Source organism: Ruditapes philippinarum, unplaced genomic scaffold (assembly GCF_026571515.1).
Source record: "Ruditapes philippinarum isolate M1 unplaced genomic scaffold, ASM2657151v2 ctg1729_1_1_1_1, whole genome shotgun sequence".
Taxonomy (NCBI): Eukaryota; Metazoa; Mollusca; class Bivalvia; order Venerida; family Veneridae; genus Ruditapes; species Ruditapes philippinarum.
In genome coordinates this window covers 137,000-154,639 of record NW_026859981.1, presented here as the reverse complement: position 1 = coordinate 154,639, position 17,640 = coordinate 137,000, and the positions used below count along the sequence as shown (strand labels likewise).

At 35.6% G+C, this 17,640-nt stretch overlaps 1 protein-coding gene across 1 annotated transcript in view; it reads right to left on the bottom strand.

Annotated features, from left to right (window-relative positions):
- LOC132758509 (hemicentin-1-like) overlaps window positions 1-17,640 on the bottom strand; it is an 86,128-nt gene that overhangs the window by 23,440 nt on the left and 45,048 nt on the right. Inside the window, exons 2-3 of the mRNA XM_060750191.1 lie at window positions 15,071-15,421; window positions 13,457-13,777 (exon numbers count right to left, since the gene is read on the bottom strand). Of these exons, the coding sequence (XP_060606174.1) occupies window positions 13,457-13,777; window positions 15,071-15,421 (672 nt within the window). The remainder of the gene's footprint in view (window positions 1-13,456; window positions 13,778-15,070; window positions 15,422-17,640) is intronic.

Genomic DNA, 17,640 nt, shown 5'->3' with positions numbered 1-17,640 from the left:
CTTTGTCTATTAATTTCTAAAAATAAAAGCTTTCAAAGTTAAACTTAAGACGTACTAAAATGTGAAGCAGGAGAAATATGATAATATAATAATAATTTATTTCTACTATAGCTAGGTCTATTTATTATTGGTAGTTTTAGATCGTACACCGAGTGCTGCCTTTTTAATTTGTTCATTTGGTTCATACATATTCTGTGAATAAACTAACAAAATTTTACAGATACTTCTTTTATCTTAAAACAAGATTCGTACTGAGTATATGCATTGCTTGATGATAAAAGTACACTGTTCTATTTACACTTTGAGAGAATAATAATAAACTAAACAACAATGCTAAACAAGAGAGTACGTATCTTGAAACATGTGTTATATCCACTTTGTCAACCATTTTCATAGAGATTCCCCACCTTACGAAAGTCTTTCAATTTCATGAAAACGTGGCTTATTTGTGTTTGACCTGTACGTTACAGCAAGTGATTACAGACAGTCATAGTAAAATAAACTTTTCGTACTTTAAATGGTAGTAGTGATCCATTTTAATGTGTCTTGTGCAGTGCATAATTTTGTCTCTGTTCCGCACCTTGAATGTCTAACTTTTCGAGAAACAAAACATTTTGACAGGAACAATCACGTTACAAACACCTGCTCTGAAACATTTGTTCGCGGTAGAACTGAAAATATTCTATTTTGTCAAATTACACGGACACATGTTTTTAAATTTGCATAGCCATGTCAAAAATCATGATTGGCCTCGAATAAGTGAGATCCTATATTATGCCAAGCATATAAATCAATGTTGGGACCACATCCAAATTTGAAACATAAATATGGAATCTACTGCAGACATAGGCGACACCCGATTACATTTATTACGCTATATAGATTTATTAGTTGTTTAACAAGGCACTCAACACTTGTTCATTCTATTTTAACTTCTACAGCTTTTATATAAAACAAGAGGGCCATGATGGCCCTGGATTGCTCACCTGACACACCCGCATCCAAGCAATGTCTTAAACAAGCATCATGGCCAAGTTTGATGACAACTGAGTCAAACATGTGACCTCTAGTGTGTTATAAAGATTTTTCCATATTTGGGCAATGTGACCTAATTTTTGACCGGACACGACCCATATTCAAACTTGACCTAGAAATCATCAAAACAACCTTCCTGACCAATTTCCAGGAAATTTGGATCAAAACTGCAGCCACTAGAGTGTTAGAAAGATTTTTCTATTTTTAGCTCCTGTGACTTAGTTTTTGACCGGACATGACCAATCTTAGCACTTGACCCAGAAATCATCAAAACAACCTTCCTGACAAATTTCCAGAATATTTGAATCAAAACTGCAGCCACTAGAGTGTAAACAAGCTTTTTCTATTTTTAGCTCCTGTGATCTAGTTTTTGACCTGAGATGACCCATCTTCAAACTCGACCTAGAAATCATCAAAACAACCTATCGAAAGTTCTAGAAAGACATGTTAGCAATCATCTTAAGTTATTTCTTGAAACTAACTCTCTTTTTCAGCCAAATCAGTCTGGCTTTCGCACAAATTATTCATGCGAAACTGCTCTTACTTCAATTATTGACAGCTAGATCAGAGTAATAAATGAAGAAAAACTTATAGGGACTATATTTCTTGATCTAACAAAAGCATTTGATTTGATCAATCATAACCTATTATTGAAAAAACTACAACTGTATAACATAAATGAAAATTCAATTTCATGGTTTAGGTCATACCTAAGTGATCGCTCACAACAAGTATGTGTGTCTGGAAAGTATTCTGAAGCTCAGCATATAAAATCTGGTGTGCCTCAAGGTTCAGTTTTAGGCCCTCTCCTTTTTAAATTCCACAAATTTACAGTCTTTCAAAAATAATTATCTTAAATGGTGGTTATCTGGTGGGAATAAAACACATCCATTTGTGTTATAAAATGATAAATGTATATCTGAATTGCAATTTTTATATTCATATATTATGTTTTTTCCCTAGATTTTCATTTTACATGTTTCTTAACTACAATGTATTTGTAATTTTGTTCTTGTTTTATCATACCTTTTGTTTGTAAATGTTTATATTATGTACATTGTATATTTGATAGAGGCTCATAGGGAAGACTGGGCATGCCCAACTATGTTGCCTCATTAAATAAAGTCTTTATTATTATTATTATTAACCTTCCTGACAAATTTCCAGAAAATTTGACTCAATACTGCAGCCACTAGTGTTTACAAGCTTTTCTATTTTTAGCTCCTGTGACCTAGTTTTTGACTAGAGATAACCCATCTTTGAACTTGACCTAGAAATCATCAAAACAACTTTCTTGACAAATTTCTAGAATATTTAGATGAAAACTGCAGCCACTAGAGTGTTAACAAGCTTTTTCTATTTTTAGCTCCTGTGACCTAGTCTTTGACCTGAGATGACCCATCTTCGAACTTGACCTAGAAATCATCAAAACAACCATCCTGACAAAATTCCAGAATGTTTGGATGAAAACTGCAGCCACTAGAGTGTTAACAAGCTTTTTCTATTTTTAGCTCCTGTGACCTAGCTTTTGACCAGAGTTGACCCATCTTCAAATTTGACCTAAAAAATCATCAAAACAACCTTCCTGACAAATTTACAGAATATTTTGATGAAAACTGCAGCCACTAGAGTGTTAAAAAGCTTTTTCTATTTTTAGCTCATGTGACCTAGTTTTTGACTTGAGATGACCCATCTTCGAACTTGACCTAGATATCATCAAAACAACCTTCCTGACAAATTTCAAGAATATTTGGATGAAAACTGCAGCCACTAAAGTGTTAACAAGCTTTTCTATTTTTAGCTCCTGTGACCTAGTTTTTGACCGGAGATGACCCATCTTCGAACTTAAGTTAGATATCATCTAAACAACCTTCCTGACAAATTTCCAGAATATTTGGATGAAAACTGCAGCCACTAGAGGGTTAACAAGCTTTTTCTATTTTTAGCTCCTGTGACCTAGTTTTTGACCGAAGATTGCCCATCTTCGAACTTGACTTAGAAATCATCAAAACAACATTCCTGACAAATTTCCAGAATATTTGGATGAAAACTGCAGCCAAAAGAGTGTCAACAAGCTTTTTCTATTTTTAGCTCCTGTGACCTAGTTTTTGACCGGAGATGACCCATCTTCGAACTTGACCTAAATATCATCAAAACAACCTTCCTGACAAATTTCCAGAATATTTGGATGAAAACTGCAGCCTCTAGAGTGTTAACAAGCTTTCTCTATTTTTAGCTCCTGTGACCTAGTTTTTGACCTTCGAACTCGATCTGTATTTCATTGAGACAAACATTCTGACAAAGTTTGATGATGATCCAATCAAAACTGTGACTGCTAGACTGTTAACAACCCAATTGTTAGAGTGTTAACAAGCTTTTTCTATTTTTAGCTCCTGTGACCTAGTTTTTGACCGAAGATGACCCATCTTCGAACTTGACCTAGAAATCATCAAAGCAACTTTCCTGACAAATTCCCACAATATTTGAATGAAAACTGCAACCACAAGAGTGTCAACAATCTTTTTCTATTTTTAGCTCCTGTGACCTAGTTTTTGACCGGAGATGACCCATCTTCGAACTTAACCTAGATATCATCAAAAAAACCTTCCTCACAAATTTCCTGGAAATGAATATAGAGTTTAGATGAAAACTGCAGCCACTAGAGTGTTAACAAAAATTTGGTCTTTTTCTAATTTTTAGCTCCTGTGACCTAGTTTTTGACTTTAAAGCACTTTAGGCGCGCGGCAGTTCTTTTACGAACAAATATTTGAATTTGATCCCGAAAGGTTGTTTTTATTTATCTTATTGTTTTTTTTTTTTGATCTATTTATTTTTTTTTTTTTATTATTTTTTTCTTCTCTGTTGTTTTTTTTTCCGTGATGCTGTGTGTTTTTTCTTTATCTCCTCTTTGGTGATAAATTTCTATCATCCTTTTTTTTGTGTGTCATTCGTATATGTGGTCATCTCTTCGGTCAAAAACTAGGGTCACAGGAGCTAAAGAATAGGAAACTTACAACTAACTGACTAACCTTCTAATCTTAAATGTAGAAAAGATATCTATATGGTGCATCATATGAGAGTCAAACATTTACTGACTATATGAACGATAGTCGTCGGTATGACATCGCAATCAATGATCACATCAGGTATAAATACCGCATACTTAAGCTTTTAGACAATACCAAACACTTCTAACAAATTGGTTGTTGATGTTAGTAACGATATGTCACAGTTGATGTGTGGATCATCACAAGCTTGGCAGAATTTGAGCATTGGTCTTTTTATTTGTAGTCAATGAAATACAGTAGTCGGACCTTCAGTGACCTATGAAGTGGTTATTCTCGGTGAAAAAATCTACGAGTCACACTGTCGAGAGTATATCATAAAAAGTCTTGTATTCTGCAAATACACTCTAGATGGCCTGCAGTTTCTCATCCAAATATCATCTTGGAAACTTGTTGATTTGTACAGGAAGTTGGTGAATTTACTTTGACCAATTACAGAATATAGTGCTCACAAAACAATCTCTCGAATGATGGGTCATCTTCCCCCGTCAACTACTATACGTATCTTTATACGCTCCTATCCGACCTGGTACTCCAAATTACAGAAGTATTGGATGAATAACTCTCGAGGCACAATAGATGGTGTTTGCAACTAAAAACAAAAGTAGCAAAAATTGTTCTTTTCTACTACTTTCTTAGTGGTTTCTAGGCATTGTCAATCTTCCTAGTCTCTAGGTGAACCTCACTCTCCGTGTGAGGAATAGTTTTCTCTTGGAGACGTAGTATAACGAGAAGTCTCCGGTAAGGAACGCCAGTTTCTCATCTCTCGAACGTTCTGACACAAACTGAATAGTGCACAGCAAGCTTAAATAATAGTAATAAGTACAAATAACTGCTTTCTCGACCTCACCAAACATTTTCTCTCGTTGACAGTTTTCATGCCAAATATTTCTTATTTGGTGAAGAACTGAAATGTACGCCAACCGTCTGTAAGTTTGCTATTTGGATAGTTTCTAGGCAAGTTTCGAAGATGTATCTTTCTGGGTGGTAAATAACTATAGAGTCAAGGCTTCAGTGACTTAAATTCTTATATTTTAGAGCTATCTCAGAAACATATGCTTCGTGTGATACACCATCTATGCCTGGCCAGTTTTCATACTCGTAATTTTACTGATGGCCCGAGAAATGTCAGTAAAGGAGCTCTGATTTTATCGGAAACTCTGAATATCTCTGTATTATAAGTTTGCCACCGTTGAGAAGACAAAATCATTCTTTGATTCACATAAAAAGGGTTTAGCACCTCACTGCGAATCAAAGGACTTTCAAGTTGAACTAAGAAAGGACTAACTAGTTAACACCCAATTGCAGATGTGTGAATCAAGCTTTTCTATATTTATTAGCTCTGTAATTATAGTTTTTGACCGGAGTATGGACCATACTTCGAACTACACAAAATATCGTCAAACAACTTCCTGAAAAAATCTTTCACCAGGAATTATGTTTGTTATAAATGGTGCAGCTTCAAGTAAGGAACTAAAATAGCTGTTTACAAGAACTTTTTCATAATATTTAACCATCCACTGTATGAAAACAAGATATATATATAGATAATCGAACATCGAATACAATGTATTCAAATATGAGAAAAAAAATATCTGAACAAAATTGATTAGTAAATGAAATTAACAATCAAAACTGTGACTGCTTAGTACTCGTTACTATCAATCCCAATTGTCCTTAGAAGTTCAATGTCCGCATATAAGTTTTATTACCATAGTTTTTCTATTTTTAGCTCCTGTGTGGACGCTAGTAATTATTTTGACAAGATGACCCATCTTCGAACTTGACCCTATGAATCATCAGAAGAGCAACTTTTCCTGACAAATATATCGGCTATTAATATTTGGCATGAAAAACTGCAGCCACTAGTGTATAAACAAGCTTTTTCTTTTTTAGCTCCTGTGACCTTAGTTTTTACCGGAGATGACCCATTCTTCTATACTTGATTAAGTAGGTCTATATACAAAACAACCGCCATACGCTACCCGAATTATCCATAACACCCTCATTTCTTACACTGCAGCACACTGAGTGCTTAGACAAGCTTTTCCTATATTTTAGCTCTCGTGGACCCCTAGTTTCTCTCGCACCGTGGAGCATGACCCATCTTCGAACTTAAGGAATACTTAAAGACTAGTTCAATAAGTGACTAAATATGCAAGAAGAGACCATACGCTAAACCACTCTCCCTTGAAATTTCCCAGAAATGTAGTGCCTCGTGGACTCGCCAACTGCAGCCCAAAGTTTTCATTACTCCCAAAGGTAATTCTGTGTAACAAGCTTGTTCAAATATTTTTTTTGTGTTCCTGCATGTCCTAGTTATTGACCGAAGAAAATTAAGTCTCATCTTCGAACATGATCCTAGAAAGCATCAAAGCACTTATCCTGGACAAATTCCAGATATTTGGATGAAAACTAGCATGCACAAGTTCTAAGTGGTCCATTTCCAGTCATAAGAACAAAGCTTGTTTCTAGGTCTATTCTCCTCGGGTCTCCAATAGAAAACCTAAGCTCCACAAGGAGCTAAAAAATTTGATCGGAAACCTATTATGCGTTGACCGGAGATGACCATTTACTCTCAGCATACATTTGAGCCTAGCCGGATTTTCATTAAAACTAACCTATCCTGACAAAATTTCTCTCATGAAGAATATTGCGATGATTGAGATAAACATGCGAGCCCTACTAGAATGTTAATCAGTATTTAGAGTGATATCTAACACTTCGGAAGATGGGTTCATCCTCCTCAAATCTATTTGCTTAACAAGTTGCTATAATATAAGTGACCCAATGTACCTAGTGTTTTTGACCTCTGTGAGATAACCACACCTCATGTTACGGAAACGTCTCGCATCGTTTATTTATTTATGAGACACAACATAATTGACGACGCTTGTATGATGGATAATCAAAACTAAGTTAGCTGCTAGACAAATGTTAAGATTCAAACCCAATTGTTAGTAGTAAGTCAACATAGCTTTTCTATTTATAGCTCCTGGACCTAGTTTTGCGACACGTGAATTCGCGATAGACCCATAGCTGCGAACATCTTGACCTACCGTTATGCATTCAAGAATTTTAAAAAACTCACTTCCTGACAAATTTCAGAATATTTTGTCCCAGACTAATGAAAAAACATGACAAAAAGGCCCATCTAGGGTGACACCTTAAGTCGTTAACAAACGCTGTTTGCTATTTTTATAACAATCTGCAGTCAAGTCCGGGTTCTGTTGATATGAAAGTTTTTGGACCCGTGAGGATGACCATCTTTCGAAGTTAAGTTAGATACATCTAAACAACCTTCCTGACAAGATTTTTCAGAATATTTGGATAAAACAGGCAGCCACTAGAGTGTTAACAAAGGCTTTTTCTATTTTTAGCTCTCCTGTGACCTTAGTTTTTTGACCGGAGATGACCCATCTTTTTGAACTTGACCTAGAAATCATCAAAACAGAACTTTTCTGACAAATTTCTCAGAATATTTGGATGAAAACTGCAGCCACTAGAGGTGTTAACAAAGCTTTTTCTATTTTAAGCTCCATGTGACCTATTAGTTTTTGACCGGAGATGACCCATCTTCGAAAACTCGAACCTAGAAATCATCAAAACAACCTTTCCTGACAAACTTTCCAGAACTGTTGGATGAAAAACTGCAGCCAAAGAGTGTTAAAACAAGCTTTTTCTATTTTTAGCTCCTGTGACCTAGTTTTTGACCGGATTGACCAATCTTCGATACTTAAATTAGATATCATCAAAACAACCTTCCTGACAAATTTCCAGAATATTTGGATGAAAACTGCAGCCACTAGAGGGTTAACAAGCTTTTTCTATTTTTAGCTCCTGTGACCTAGTTTTTCACCGAAGATTACCCATCTTCGAACTTGACCTAGAAATCATCAAAGCAACTTTCCTGACAAATTTCCAGAATATTTGGATGAAAACTGCAACCACAAGAGTGTCAACAAGCTTTTTCTATTTTTAGCTCCTGTGACCTAGTTTTTGACCGGAGATGACCCATCTTCGAACTTAACCTAGATATCATCCAGAAAACCTTCCTCACAAATTTCCTGAATATTTAGATGAAAACTGCAGCCACTAGAGTGTTAAAAAGCTTTTTCTATTTTTAGCTCCTGTGACCTAGTTTTTGACCGGAGATGACCCATCTTCGAACTTGACCTAGATATCATTAAAACAACCTTCCTGACAAATTTCCAGAATATTTGGATGAAAACTGCAGCCTCTAGAGTGTTGACAAGCTTTTTCTATTTTTAGCTCACTGTTGACCTATGTTTTTCACCCGAGATAACCCATCATTGAACTCGATCTGTATTTCATTGAAGACAACATTCTGACAAAGCTTGATGATGATCCAATCAAAAACTGTGACTGCTAGACTGTTTAACAACCCAATTGTTAGAGTGTTACAAGCTTTTTTATTTTTTAGCTCCTGTGACCTAGTTTTTGACCGACGATGACCCATCTTCGAACTTGACCTATAATATCATCAAAACAACGCTTCCTGACAAATTTCAAGAATATTTGGATGAAAACTGCAGCCACTAGAGTGTTAACAAGCTTTTTCATTTTTAGCTCCTGTGACCTAGTTTTTTGACCGGAGATGAACCCATCTTCGAACTTGACCTAGATATCATTAAACACCTTTCTGGACAAATTTCCAGAATATTTGTATGAAAACTGCAGCCTCTAGAGTGTTTACAAGCTTTTTCTATTTTTAGCTCCTGTGACCTAGTGTTTGACCCGAGATAACCCATTATCAAACTCGATCTGTATTTCATTGAGACAAACATTCTGACAAAGTTTGATGATGATCCAATCAAAACTGTGACTGCTAGACTGTTAACTACCCAATTGCTAGAGTGTTAACAAGCTTTTTCTATTTTTAGCTCCTGTGATTTAGTTTTTGACCGGATATGACCCATCTTCGAACTTGACCTAAATATCATCAAAACCTTCCTGACAAAGGGCTAGGTACGTTTTGGATCGATTTTGGCCCAAAATTTTGAAGAAATAAGATATTGAATATAAATGAGTCATTTAATGTCAGCTGACAAAGCAACATATATGCAATTAAAAACTGACGTTCCTTTGTATCGCGGCAACGTAGACGTCACGGATAACGTCAATCATCCTCTATTTCGCGCAAAATTCGCAAAAATGGGTACATTTTGGTGTGATTCTACAAATATTAGGTTTACGCACTTTTTAACCACTTAGGTTTTTACATTTTATATTACCATAAAATATTGGCTTTAAATTATCACCTACTATTTTGTGGTTACTGCTTGCGCACTTCTGTTAATTACCCAAAGTTTACACTCCGTCAGTCTGCTGTTTACATACTGGCAAATGGCGACGGGTATATATTGGTAGTAGGAGAAGCTTCAGTTCTTCAATTAATATCACTGTACATTTAAATAACAAGTATTTCTCTTTAGTGAACAATTCCAATAATATGCAATAACACTTATATTATTATATCATTTAATTATTGTAAGACGTTTAATTCAGATAGATTTTCCCCAGACATTTTAGTTATACACAAGAAATGTTGACACTCATTCACTGATTGATAAATATATGTGACCTTGTAAACACTTGCTGGCTTTGCTGGGCAAGTGTCGGCTCAAACAACTGTCTGGCATTAATTGACCCCGGCCTACATTTACCTAGCAGTTTGTCACGTACGCACGTCGGACAAAGTCTTTGTGAAGCTTCTGTGATAAATACGCCCTTTAATGATGATTGACATTTTAGCGCACCAAATGATCTCTAGCACCGGTCAATTACTTGTCTTCAGAATCAGTTTATTTAGAAGGGTGGTGTGAAAAAAATCTGAATATAGGTCATTAGTTGCGATTTTGTTTTATACATTTGTATTGAAATAATTTTACAAATTCTTCAAATGTTTGCATGGTTGCAATTATCTTGGAAGTGTCGCAATATTATTTTATTAGACCTTCGAACTCGATCTGTATTTCATTGAGACAAACATTCTGACAAAGTTTGATGATGATCCAATCAAAACCGTGACTGCTAGACTGTAAACAACCCAATTGTTGACAACGAACGACGTACGACGCCGGACGCCGGACATAGCCCCATCACTATACCTCACCTTGACCACTTCGTGGTCAGGTGAGCTAAATACAAGAGCCCGGTTTGAGCCGGGTGATGCTCCACGAATAGGTTTTGGACACAGGAAAGTACACCTCTTGTAGTTTCAGAGTTATAACCCTGGAAAAAGTTCAAAGTGCAATAATTCCAAAATTAGGCAAGGCAGAGTTACTGTTCTTTACACTGCACTTCTAATCAATGTGATCTATCAACATACAAAGTTTCTTGATGATATCTTTTATGATTTCCGAGTGATGTCCCGGACAACTTCAAAAAGTAAAAATAAACAAAGGGCAATAACTCCAGAATTAGGCAAGGCAGAGTTATGATTCTTGTGCATTGCACATCTACCTTTTGAGATATATCTACCTTCAAAGTTTCATGTTGATATCTCTTATAGTTTTACAGGTATGTCCTGGACAAGATTTTTCTAAAAGGGGAGATAATTCAAAAATGAGGCTTAACAGAGTTATGGTTATGCTCCAGACAAGACAACGGACGGACATCCGGCCGAAATGGAATTAGGGGCCGTTTCTTTTGTTATTTTCTATTGTTTAATAGAGGGCCAATGGCCCCTTACTCTATTGTTACGGAATGAACTGTATTGTTCTCTTTTGTTCTGTTTACAGTTAGATGGCCCCCTATCCCTATTCGGTAGTGCGGACAGACAGACGGACGGACAGACTGACAAGGCGCCGACTATATGCTCCCCAGAAATTTTTCAGGGAGCATAAAAATTTATACACTACACTCCTCCTAATACGCCAAATTAATATCTCCTTGCCTTCAACATCAAACCTTTGGCTCCATCGCTTGGCATTTGGCTCCACTGCTTTCGAAAAATATCGATATACAGATTAAGAAATCCACCAGGAGTAATCTATGTTGCACAAAGGACAAGTTCTTATTACGGGTTGATATTTTTCTTAAACACTTTTAAAAACATCTGAAGGGTAGAGCATTTTAATGCTTTAAAGTTCAATATTGTACAAATCGTATACTTTGTATGGATTAGTAAGTGTGTAAATTATGAAGCCATTGGTACAGGTAGAACTAATGAAAAATCCAACTTGCCGTTCTAGGTTAACCTCGTACGGACAAAAGGACGGATGTCCGGCCGAAATGGAATAAAGGGCCATTTCTTTTGTTATTTTCTATTGTTTAATAGAGGGCCAATGGCCCCTTACTCTATTGTTACGGAATGAACTCTATTGTTCTCTTTTGTTCTGTTTACAGTTAGATGGCCCTCTATCCCTATTCAGTAGCGCGGACGGACAGACGGACGGACGGTTCAATTACCATATGCCCGGGGGCATAAAAATATTTTACTGCACCAAAACTTTAATATGAAATCTGGACGCCGACGCCGCGGGGAGTAGGACAGCTCTCCATATACTTCATATAGTCGAGCTAAAAATGGAAGCCAAAGTATTGTAACTTGCCCAACTGGCCGATTTAGGTTAACCTTGTACGAACAGATCTATAAACCGTTCAATTACAAAATGTCCCGGGGCATAAAAACTTGTCTGAAAATAGAATGATTTTGTGTGAAAAACTTGCCAAATTTGCCACTCTCGGCTGTTGCATTTGTGATATTTTAACATATTAGATTATTTTTTCATGGGTTAGATAGTCCCGATAAATTTTGAAGTTTACAGGACATGATCATAGTCAATATTAACAAGCAGCATTTTACAGGGTAGCACTCTTGTCTTCCAGTGAGCAATTTGGGGCCAACATTAGCCTGTTTAGTTATTTGTCTGACAAGTTTTGGTCTATGAACATACCAACAGACAACCAACTTACTTACAGACATCATGCAAAGCAATATTCCCAGGTAAGCTTTGTGTGATAAAGGTTTAAATTGTAAATTCCTATTTTGCGCATGGCAAATATCTCCCCTCTGGAGGTTAGGTTCTGTCCTAGAACAAAAATGTTTCAGAATCTAGCTTTGACATGTCAAAATATTTAACTTTGTCTTAAATTACTTGTAAGCATGATACATGCACCAAATCTTAAGACTGTAGGTCTTAGAATTCTCAAGGTCTCGTATTTGGACAAACAGGTTGATGGACCAACCAACTATGTGCACAGAAAATTTACCACAAAATGAGTGAATAACTAAACAAAAGGGCCATCATGGCGGTCCTGAGGTCGCTCACCTGTATATAGGCCCCAGGAGCGGGGCCAGTTTAAATCCCAGGGCTTTTATTTGAACAAACTTGTTAAACACCCATAAGAAGATGTTTCATGCTAAACATCTAAGCTCTAGCGCATTGGGTTTTTTAAAAGAAGATTTTTTAAGTTTTTACTATACATATATAGTTAAAAACAATGACACCCCTAGGGCGGGGCCAGTTTTGACCCCAGGGCTTATATTTGAACAATTTTTGTAGACACTTACTAGAAGATGTTTCATGCTTAATATCTAAACTCTGGCTATTTGGGTTTTTTCAAAGAAGATTTTTAAGTTTTTGCTATACACATTTAAGGAAAATCAATGACCCCCAGGGCGGGGCCTATTGACCCCAGGGCTTTTATTTGAACAATCTTTGTAGACACTCACTAGAAGATGTTTCATGCTTAATATCTAAACTCTAGCTATTTGGGTTTTTTCAAAGAAGATTTTTTAATTTTTGCTATACACATAAAAGGAAAATCAATGACCCCCGGGGCAGTCCAATTTTGACCACAGGGCTTTTATTTGAACAAACTTGGTAGATACCTATTAGAACATGTTTCATGCTAAATATCTTAGCATTAGCTCTTAGAGTTCTTTAAAAGAAGTTCTTTAAGTTTTTACTATCTGCATATAGGGAAAATCAATGACCCCCTGGGGCGGGGCCAATTTTGACCACAGGGCTTTTATTTCAACAAACTTGGTAGACACTCACTAGAAGATGTTTCATGCCAAATATCTTAGCTCTAGCTTTTGGGGTTTTTTAAAAGAAGATATTTAAAGTTTTTTCTTTCGGTTGCCATGTCAACCAGCGTTCTGCATGGAATTAAATTCGTTTAACAATTTTTAAAGGTGACCACCAGAGGAACATTCCTCTGAAATTTGGATGAAATTGGCTTAGTGGTTTATGAGGAGATGTCATTTAAAGTAAAAGTTTACGGACGGACAGACGCCGGACGCCGGACGAAAAGCGATCACAAAAGCTCACCCTGTCACTTTGTGACAGGTGAGCTAATAAAAATCAAAGCAAACTAAAACTTACATATAACTTGGAACGTCAGCAGATCACTTTCATAAGAAGACAACCCAGTAATAGAGCTTCCAGATTCTGAAGCACTACACGTAAAGCGTGTGTTAGCATCTTCTTTACTTACAGCCTTTATAGTCAACTGATTTCTTGATGTAGAATAAACATACTTGTTACTGTTAGAAGGATTGGTGACATTATTTACTTTCCAGTTGTAGACAAGGTTTAGTGTATGATTTGTTGGGTATGTTGTTGATAAACTGTTGCAAGTCAATCTGCTGTCTCTTCCAAGAATGTTATTGTTGTCTTGAGTTATTGTTGCTTTTTTTGGCTTTCCTATATGTAATAAGAATTGTTACATTTTCTTTTATTAAAAACTTCTTTTCCTCAACACAAAATTGTTCATTTTAAAACCAATTCTTTTTATGTCATTATAAATAAATAAATATATCATCATAATAATTATCAAATGGCGTTAAAATTATTATATACATGTAAAGCTGTCACTTAGAAATTTTCTTCTTAAATATATGTTATTCATAAACACCACTCTTACAGTTTACATGCACCTTGAACTTAAATGGCATTTGAACTGATTGTAACAATGTTACATCAGGATTGATGTAGCTTGAATAGGCCAGAATAGCTAGAACTTTGAACTAGTAACAAAAAATCAATAGTCATCTTATAGTTATGAAGAAATCAATATTAGAAATATGAAGACTTTGTGATAAATAACTTTCAAGATAATGAGCGGAAACCATACTAACATTCAAGAACCCTGTGACCTTGACCTTTGACCTAGTGACCCCAAAATCAATAGGTTCACCTACTTCAATCAGTATGTGAAAAATGAAGACTTTGTGATGAATACTTTTCAAGATAATTAGCGGAAAACATTCTGACATTGAAAGCCCCTGTGACCTTGACCTTTCTCCTAGATCAATAGGAGTCATCTACTAGTTCTGACCAATCAATATGTGAAATATGAAGACTTTGTGATGAATACTATTCAAGATAATCAGCGGAAACCATTCTGACATTTAAGGCCCCTGTGACCTTGACCTTTGACCTAGTGACCCTAAAATCAATAGGGGTCATTTACTAGTTATGACAAATCAATATGTGAAATATGAAGACTTTGTGGTGAATACTGCTGAAACCATTCTGACATTTAAGACCCTTGTGATCTTGACCTTTGACCTAGTGACCCCAAAATCAATAGGAGTCATCTACTAGTTATGACAAATCACAATGTGAAATATGAAGACTTTGTGATGGACACTTTTCAAGATAATCAGCGGAAACTTTTTTGACATTAGATGTTGAAATATGATTTTTTTTCAAAACGGCTTATATCAATTTTTTTTGATATACTGTATGATCAGTACATGTGCTGGGATTGACAAATATGCATTTTATTTGGATTTTAAAGGCGTTTTGAGCTCCAAACCCCAAGTGTCTGTGGTCCAATTACGCTTTGAGCCATCAATATTTGAATCAATTTCAATGTAAAAAAAGAGGTTAAATGATTTTTTAAGTACATTATAAATATCAAATATTTTCTTGTTTGAAAGTAGAAATAAATGAATGTGTTTCAAAGAAATTAATATTTCATTACAAAAATACCTAAAATATATAGTTTCAAGCACTCCAAAGTAGACAAAACTCCTGTTCCTTCTTTATATTGAAGTAAATACATTCCACCATCATCTTGTTTTACAGCAGCAGTCTTTATTGTAAAATTCCCTATACCAGCATTGCCAATAAATTCTGAGCCTAAATATACATTTTCACTCTTGAAAACATTTTTGTAGAAAGTTGCAGCATAAAGATTGTCTCCCTTGTGGTTTGTCACACTATACACCAGCGTCCGATGATAATTTCTCAAAGTTGTCTGAAAACCTATGACTGCCTGTTCCCCAGTTTTTATATAAGAGCTCCGATTGACTTGATTGGTCGGACACTGCCATCCATTAACTGGAAATAAAAAATATGATGTAATTGAATGACTGGACATGTCATTTTAGAACTAGGATGTCCACCGGAACCTGATTTTTAAGTTGGAAAGTATTACCTTTTATACCTTGGCTGTCACTCTGATTTTAAATTACTGAGAAATATACAAGTATGAACTGAATAAAAATTCTTTTAACCCTTTCTTCTCATAAGCACCTCACAAGTGCCTAGACACACACTATTGTCATTAGGCTTTCTGAAATAGACGTTTAAAGGTATTTCTATTTTTAGCTTTAGTGGCCCCTAAAAGGGGCCAATCAAAATAATATGTGCAAATTTGATAAAAGACTACATAAGAATGCTACAGATAAAGTTTAGTGATCATCCATCAATTAGTTCTTTAGAAGAAGATGTTCAAAGGTTTTTCTATTTTAAGCTCTGTTGACCACTAAACGGGGCCAATTGAAATGACATGAGCAAATTCAAGTGTGACTGTCACAAGGATGCTACAGACCAAATTTAAAGTAAATCTGCACAGCAATTTCAGAGAAGAAGATGATTGTTGACGCATGATGACGGACTATGTACGCCGGAGCATCCCCCTTTGAAACTAATAGCTCACCCTGAACCTTCGGTTCAGCTGAGCTTAAAAACAAAATTAAAGAATATACAAGAGTCATGTCAACATGACCATCCCCCGCCGAATGTGTTTGCTCATTGGAAGAATGTATATGTAGAAGAGCAGAATAATTCAATTTTAAGAGGTCTTTTGGTAATGAAAACTGATGGCTGAAGTGATTACAGATTTGAAACCTATGTGAATACTGATGACTGAAAATAACAAAGGGCAATAACTGAAAAATAATGCAAGGTAGGTTTTCATTCTTGTGTGATGCACCCCTCCTCAGTAAAATCTTTCCACCTATGAAGTTTCAAGTTGATACCTCAAATACTTTAGAAATAAGCTCCGGACAAAATAGTATGAAAAAGAACAAAGGGCAATAACTCAAAAATTATATAGCGAAGAATTATCATTCTTGCGCACAGCATTTCTCCTCAATAAGATTTATCCACCTATGACATTTCATGCTCCACTCAGGTGAAAAATTAAGTATGAAAATAACAAAGGGCAATAACTCAAAAATTATGCAGGGTAGAGTTATCATTCTCGTGCACTGCACTCCTCCTGAGTGAGATCTATCCACCTATGAAGTTTCATGTTGATATCTCAAAGGCTTTTTGAGTAATGCTCTGGACAAAAATTAATTCTGAACAAGATTGCATTTGAGAAAAATGCTATGCCACCGCATGATTAAAATTTCATAGCTGTACATCAAAGGACAAGAAAGTAGGTCACATCATCAAAATCTAGGTCAAAGTTCAATTTTACAACTAAAACTGTGCACATGGTCAAAATGTCATTGCTGTACGTCAAAGGACAAGAAAGTAAGTCACTGTCCCCTTGGGCAAGGCATTATTTTGACCCAAGGGTTTAATAACAATCTTGATACAGGTCCACCAAACAACAGTTCAAGACAAATATCTAAGCTATAGCTTTCTCCGATTCAGAAAACATTTGTTTTATTTTCTGTTTTTACTGCGTGTGCATAATGAAAGTCAGGGCAGGGCAATTTTTGATATTTGAAAAACTTTGGTAGAGGAACTATAGATGATATTATATATCAAACATCAAAGCTCTATGCCTTGAACTCTAAACGACAATTTTTTTTTTCACTATATGTACATAATGAAAATCAATGACCCCCGGGGCGGAATCAATTTTGACCCCAGGGCTATAATTTGAACAATCTTGCTAGAGGTTCACTACACCATGTTTCATGCAAAATATCTTAACTCTATCCTTTGTAAATTTAGAGAAGATGATTTTTTAAGTTTTAACTATATACATATAAGATAAACCTATGGCTCCCAGGGGCGAGGCTAATTTTGACACAAGAGGCAAAATTTGAACAACTTTGGTAGAGTACCTTTATATGATATTATTTAACAAATATTAAAGCTCTAAGCCTTGTACCTTCAGACAATAAGATTTTATTATTTTTTACTATATGTATATATTGAAATCAATGACCCCCAGGGCGGGGGCAATTTTGACCCCAGGGCTACAGTTTGAACAATCTTGCTAGAGGTTTACAACACAATGTTTCATGCAAAATATCTAACCTCTAGCATTTGTCAATTGCTAGAAGATTTTTTTTTAAGCTTTTACTTTATACATA